This window comes from Aegilops tauschii, chromosome 7 (assembly GCF_002575655.3).
Source record: "Aegilops tauschii subsp. strangulata cultivar AL8/78 chromosome 7, Aet v6.0, whole genome shotgun sequence".
Classification (NCBI taxonomy): domain Eukaryota; kingdom Viridiplantae; phylum Streptophyta; class Magnoliopsida; order Poales; family Poaceae; genus Aegilops; species Aegilops tauschii.
Window position 1 is genome coordinate 252,537,287 of NC_053041.3, and position 6,711 is coordinate 252,543,997.

The window sequence follows — 6,711 nt, forward strand, 5'->3', positions numbered from 1 at the left end:
ACATTCAAATGGTATGGGAATAACCAATGTTAATCCTATTTGGGGTAAGATTTGGAAATTATCTTGTCCGACGAAGGTAAAAATTTCATTTGGCGTATTTTGCATGGAACCCTCCTGTGTCGTGTTATGCTTGCTAATAGGCACATGTAAGCTTCGCCCACTTGCCCATCATGCTCGAATGGAGCAGAAGATACAAAACACGTCTTTGTTTCTGTGTTAGAAGGCGAAAGAGGTTTGAGGCAAGTTAGGATTGCACGAGGTGGTCAATAAAGCTTGTGCTATTGATCATGCGGGAGAGGCGGCACTTGAATGCTTGTTATGCCAAACCTAGAATTAGCTACAGTGGGTTCTCAAAATGCATGTGAGTTGATCGCTATAACTGCTTGGTATTTGTGGTGGGATAGACGTAAACTGGTTCATGAAGGAAAGTTCCAAGATGCACACAAAACTTTCATGGATGCTCGTGATGCAACGGCAAATTATGTTAATGCACACTCCCCTAAGGCAACTACCAAAACAGGAGGATGGAGCAAACCTCCTATGGGTTTTGTTAAGTTGAATGTCGATGCCTCTTTTAATCATAATTTGCTTATGGGCACAGTTGGGGCTGTCCTCAGAGATGATAAAGAGAGGTTCATTGTCGGTGGAAGCTGGAGGACTGACTGGTGCGGTCATGTATTAGCAGCAGAAGTATTGGCTCTAAGGTTCGGCCTAGTTCTTGCACAAAAGGCGGGTTGCAATCATTTTGTCGTCAACTCTGACAATATGGGAGTGATTGACACAATGAAGAATGGAGGACAATTGGTGGGAGCAGCGACAACAGTGTTTGATGATTGCTATTTCATGGCTTGTGATTTTTCTTCTGTTAGGTTTGAACATTGTAATGGGGAAGTAAATAAAGTGGCTCATGAACTTGCTAGGCTAGCGAAATTTTCCATCACTAGGGATTGATTTGAGAACCCTATGAATGATATTGTACCTTTACTTATTGACGATGTAACAACTATTTCTAATTAATAAAGTTGATGTTTATTTAAAGAAAAAGTGACATGAGAATTGTAAATAGAAATCAGGAGATATATGAGATGGTTGTCATTGCGGTGGATTACATCTGTTTTTGCTTATTTTAGTGTTTCTTTGACCCCATTTGCTCCTTCTGTGACTACTTATGTAGAGGAAACTATATAACACAACAGATAGAGATTTAATACAATTCCGAACAAACAAAAATTCAGGAGATATTTGCATCTTGGCATTTGAATTCAGTTTGTGGTAAATGAAGCTGGAGAAGGTACGTAGATTGAAGGGGAGTCGTACCTCCGGTGGACTCATTTGGTTTAGGTTACGGCCAAGCCCCCCAGACATTTGCAAAGAAGCATCCTCTGCCCATATATAGATTCAAGCACAATTCCTCCAAGTCTTCTCTTTCTCCGATCGCTTTTTCATCCGCCGCACATGACTCGTCGCGCCTCCGTCACCATGGTGGAACTGGAGTCGCAGGACGCGGCGACGATGGAGGTGGCCTCTGCGACGCACGTCACGGCCACCGTGGCGCTGCGTGTCGGGGCCGCCGTCGCGTCGCTGGCCGCCGCCGTCCTCGTCGTCACCAACCGGCAGGAGCGCTGGGGGGTCGAGGTCAACTTCACCATGTTCGACGTCTGGGTGTACGTATCTCTCGCCATGCAGCTAGTGCATGCCCCTTCCTTCGTTGATTCGTTAATTAGATCGATCGATCTCGATCTCCCGTCTGCTTCTGCAACCAGCGAATCGATGTCTGACCTGTTCTTGTTTCGTGGGTGAGCAGGGCATTCGTGGCGACCAACTTCTTCTGCACAGCCTACTCGCTGCTCACGGCGATCTTCGTCAAGAAGCTCCTCGGCAAGCGCTGGCTGCACACCGTGGACCAGGTAACGTTACGTACGGCAAGAAGGAAAAATAAATATATCCATCTAAGCTAGTAGACCATACGTCCATGCTCGTCCATGCATCTGTGTTCGTGCACACACATTGATCTCGACTGACGGACGGCATCGTCGTTCTCTGCTTTGTTGTGTGCAGCTGGTGGTGAACCTACAGACGGCGGCAACAGCGGGCGCAGGGGCCATCGGGTCGGTGGCCATGTGGGGGAACAAGACCAGCGGGTGGTACGCGGTGTGCCGCCTCTACCGGAGGTATTGCGACGTCGGCGCCGTCGCGCTCGCGCTCTCCTTTGCCGCCTTCCTCTCTCTCGGCAGTGCCTGCGCACTCTCCCGTTACCCCAGGACGCCGGCCAGACATTGATCAATCAGTTCGGAGTAAGAGCAGCACCTTGATATGTTCCAAAGATATTATCATCAGATCATGTAAAGTTCTTAGGAGTAAATTGTTTGTCGATTTGGAACCCAATTACTAGTTGGTAGGTTAAGCAGCAGTATCCATTCATGAAATCATGAGCATGAAAGATGAGACGCATATATGCACCGTATATACCATACTGTAAAATTAAGCTGGCTATTTATGTGTTCTGAGGAGAAAAGGAGAGGTCTCTTACAAAAAAAGAACACACCGTGAATATGATCCTCTGGATCACGATGCTGAAAATGATGACGACAAAAAAAATAGCTGAGCAATGCACGGCATCATGCTTAGGTGCAGAGCAGGATGTCATCTCCGTGCTGCGAGCAAGGAAGAAGGCTAGCTCATCCGCCATTGCTGCCGGCATTGAGCGCTTCGTTCGACTTGACAAAACGGCCTTTCACCCGCTTCCGGGTATCCGCCCTCAGCTTCCGGGACTCATACCGGATGTGCTTCTCGTACCTGCAGGGAGCACCAGAAACGCATGAGAAAATTACAACCGTCTATGAGGAGTGATGAAGAAAGGCTATCTATCTGTTCATCGGTTCATTCATGCCTGCGATTCTTCCTCTTCTCTTTGTACCGCTGCATCGCGCTGTCCCTGTTTAGGGCAAGCGTCTCGCTGTCGATCCTCGCGGCAGGCCTCTCAGGTCCAGTCGGGACGATTGTTTGATCACCAAAGGAGATCTCCCTAGCGGGAGCTGCCCCTCTGTCATGGGAAGAGCTCCCCAAGGCCCCTCCTGAAGCGGGCACATGGCTCCCGGAGGTTGTTGGGCCATCCATCGTCGAGGTGCATGAGCTTACCTTCATTCGCTTGTTGCTCGCTGTGCTAACCTGCAAATGAAAAAAAAAACAAGAACTATATCAACAAACGTATCACAATTGCAAGAGCAGACACAGAAAATTTCACTGATGGAGACTCTGTACTTCTCTACAATGATGCAAAACAAATAACACGTGGTGGGCCTTTATATACAGCGAATTCAGGGCTGACAAAATTGCGACTTAATGTTCCACAAAGAAACAAGATGACCCATGAATTGGTGGACCAAAGGAGCATGGAACAAGGATCTGTATGGTGGCCTATAACTATCACCGTGATTGAGAGCACCTAAAAGCGTTCACACTAAATGGGACCATATAGCCAACTTTCACAAGGACAGACACTTCAAAGATAAGATGTTTGCCCCCCAAAAAAGAAGATAAGACTGAATTAGGAACACAGCAGCCTAAACACACTGAAGAGGAAGTGGCACATCAACATCAGCGAAAGATCTGTTACATTGTCAACTGGAAAGTTAATAGCTAAGAGGAACAACAGTGCGCGGATGGGATGTCAGTATCCTCATGAATATGCACATTGTAAGCAGGTTCAGGTCGAGCAGTTCCTTTTCAGTATCTTGTCAACATTGAATTTTGATCAACAGCTACTAAAATTACCCTTAACTAGTTGCCTGGTATCTGGATTATCTAATGCACGTGGCTTTTATCCCTGTTGCTTACAAAGGAATAAAAACCAATAACAGCTTACTGCAAACTAGAGGACTCCTTGTATTTGTAAACAAGGCATATCCTAGCAGTCATGTTTAGACTTTGCTGCTAGGTATGAGGTTATAGCACTGCGTTGAAAATATTAAAAATTTGCATGATGCATGTGAGATCTTGTCGATGCAAATGCACGGGCTATTAACAACATCGTGGCGTGTCACATTATGCACTTTATGCCATGGAATTTTTTTTCAAAAGGAGGGTGAACACCCTTGGCCTCTGCATACTGAATGTAGTGGATAGACATAGGGAGGAATAACTTACATTTTTGGATGGCACTTGGCAAATATTTGTTGACATGATATCTTCAGCAGCTGCACCATATCCTGAGTCATAAATATCTTCCAGATCTTTCGTTGTCCCACAAGAAATCTCCTTGAGCATGTCACTGTAACTCTTGATCATAAAGCCTCCATTGTTTGAACCAAATCCAATCTCATGTGCAGATTTTTCATTGTGGTTCCTTGATCTTCCTAAATTGAAATCCCATATCTGCAGATAGCAAGCAGTGAACTGTCAGGGCTTTCCACAATAAGCACATTCCAGAATAAGATTGACGAAAGTCAGAAGATTTTGAAGCATATCCAATTATAAGGAAGTGATTCCTACAAACCTATCCTTTTGCCGATGCAAACTCTACAAGCAAACACAGGCATACCAAATACTATTATCGGGTGAATGGAAACTGTATAGATAGCAATGTCGATGTAGTCAGCAGATTGAATAAATACTGTTCGCCATCAGGCGATGTATTCCATGTTCAAAAAGTCAAATACTCAGAAGAATCTAGTAACGTGCCAAATCATACAAGGTACACTTCTTCATATCGCGATAGCAACACGCCAACACCAGCTCAGAAATTCCAGTCTAATTTGCACTGTTGGTAGAGGAGAATGCACTATTCATTATCAGCCAACCTGCGCATTCAGTGTCCTAAAACAACCCGATCCATGAGCCTCCATGGCAACTGCATTCTACTCCCCTTTCAAGTTGAAAAACCCGTGCCATAAATGGTGAGCGAATAAAGGGCAAATTTATCTCTACTCAAAACTAGTGAAACCAATCACTTCTCTGGCTGACAAAATCTAGGACAAAACTAGAGCCTGATTGTCCGTGAGAACCGCAGGAGAGGAGACCATCAGGTCATGTACAAAGGAATGGACGCTAAACTCTGATGACTTTGGAACTGGCACCTTGTTATTCATCTGAACGCCAATAGTTTTTCCATGACCTACCAGAGATCATGAATTCATGATTGCATTCCATGATCTGAATGATCAATGTATTAACCGGGAACTGCACAAAGTGGCAACGAGCATGTAGCCTTCAACAAACCTGTTTGATGATCTATTGTTGTTTGCTCAGAAAATTAAGATCAGAACATTTCTCGTGACCGAGTAGTGTTACAAAACATGTGATGTTAATGTGTGTTTGGCTACCACGATGCGGCTACCTGAAGGCAATGCAACTAATTTAGTCACTCATAAAGACGCCAACAAAACATCTGATTAGTACAATTGACATGTAAATTGTCTGAATACCAACAATTGATTTATTTGTTTGCATATCATTCTCATGTTTTTTTTTACCTGGGTGGGTGGCACTGATGAGGGTGGGGCGAACTCCCATCGAAGTTGCTCTTCGTCGTCATCACGGAGGCGGTCGTTGCCGATAAGCTCGGCGCAGTGAGCTGACGGCATCATCAGCAGGGACGTGTACGGACACGGCACCTCCGGAGCAGGAGGCAGCGGTGGGGGAGCTTGCTTGTCAGGCAAGCGCCCGCTAGCCCCGGCGGAGGACCGACGAGGAGTCCTGGGGCTCAGATCCGAGTACCCCTGTGGCTGCGACGTCTCCGTCTCTCTCCGCGCCATCTCGGCGAGCTGGTGGCACAGCGCATCCCCCTTGAGTGGCCGGCCGCCGCCTGCCGAGACGGCCACCTCCGGCGGGTTGCAGGGCACGTAGAGGTCGCGCATCTCGGGGTCAACCAGCATGGAGTAGTCCAAGGACGAGAAGAAGAAGGCGTCCTCATCCTCTTGGTCGCCGCCGCCGCCGAGGCCGCAACCGAACGCGGCGCCGCCGCCGCCGCCAGGGAGGAGGTCGACGCCCCACGACGCGGCGAGCTCGGACGCCGCGGGGCAGCCCGCGAAGCCCTCCACGGGCACGCGCGCCGCGTCTTCGCACCCGCCGTCGCAGTCCGCGCAGAGGAACGCCGGCTCGCCTCCCCCGGCCGCCACGCGCGCAGCCGCCGGGCGGGCCGCGCACCCGGCGCAGAGCGGCGCGCGCACGTGCTTCCGCGAGAGCGCGTTGGCGGCGTGCACGTGGCGGTCGCACGCCACGCAGAGCCGCGCCGCGTCGGCCCGGCAGTGCAGCGCCGCCGCCGCCTCCCCGCAGTAGTCGCACGGCCAGTGCTGCCTCGCCCCTCCGTTGTCCTTCATGGCCAGCGCCCGGCACGCCACGCCACCCGAGCCGAGCAGAGAACCCCGCGATGCCGGAGGGAGGGAGGAGGGGCGGCGGAGGTGGGTCAAAAGGCGGGAGAGCGAGAGGGTCTGCCGCTTCTTATCGCCGCGCGCTTTAGCTTATGCAATCCGAAGCGGGGCTGCGACTGCGAGGGTATGGGAGAAAGCGAGGGAGAGGAGGAGGCCGATCCGCTGCGCCATGCCGAACACCGAGGGCACGGCATTCTCTTTCCACGTGCCGCGCTATGATTTCGCTGAGGTGGCGGGGCCGCGGGCGTGGGACCAGTTAGGCAGTGAGTTAGCGGTGTCGGAAAATATCTAGCGGAGCTCGCTGAGGTGGCGGGTTGGGGAGGGGGCTGGGAGGCTGACACGG

At 49.6% G+C, this 6,711-nt stretch overlaps 1 protein-coding gene across 1 annotated transcript; it reads right to left on the minus strand.

The window, feature by feature from the left end:
* Window positions 1-2,429: 2,429 nt before the first annotated feature.
* Window positions 2,430-6,453, minus strand: LOC109774300 (zinc finger protein CONSTANS-LIKE 14). Its single transcript, XM_020333025.4, has 4 exons — window positions 5,472-6,453; window positions 4,147-4,374; window positions 2,891-3,168; window positions 2,430-2,796 (listed from the first exon to the last, which is right to left on the minus strand). Exons 1-4 carry the CDS (start codon window positions 6,315-6,317, stop codon window positions 2,679-2,681), a joined length of 1,470 nt encoding a protein of 489 aa, XP_020188614.1. The 5' UTR covers window positions 6,318-6,453; the 3' UTR covers window positions 2,430-2,678.
* Window positions 6,454-6,711: the final 258 nt, after the last annotated feature.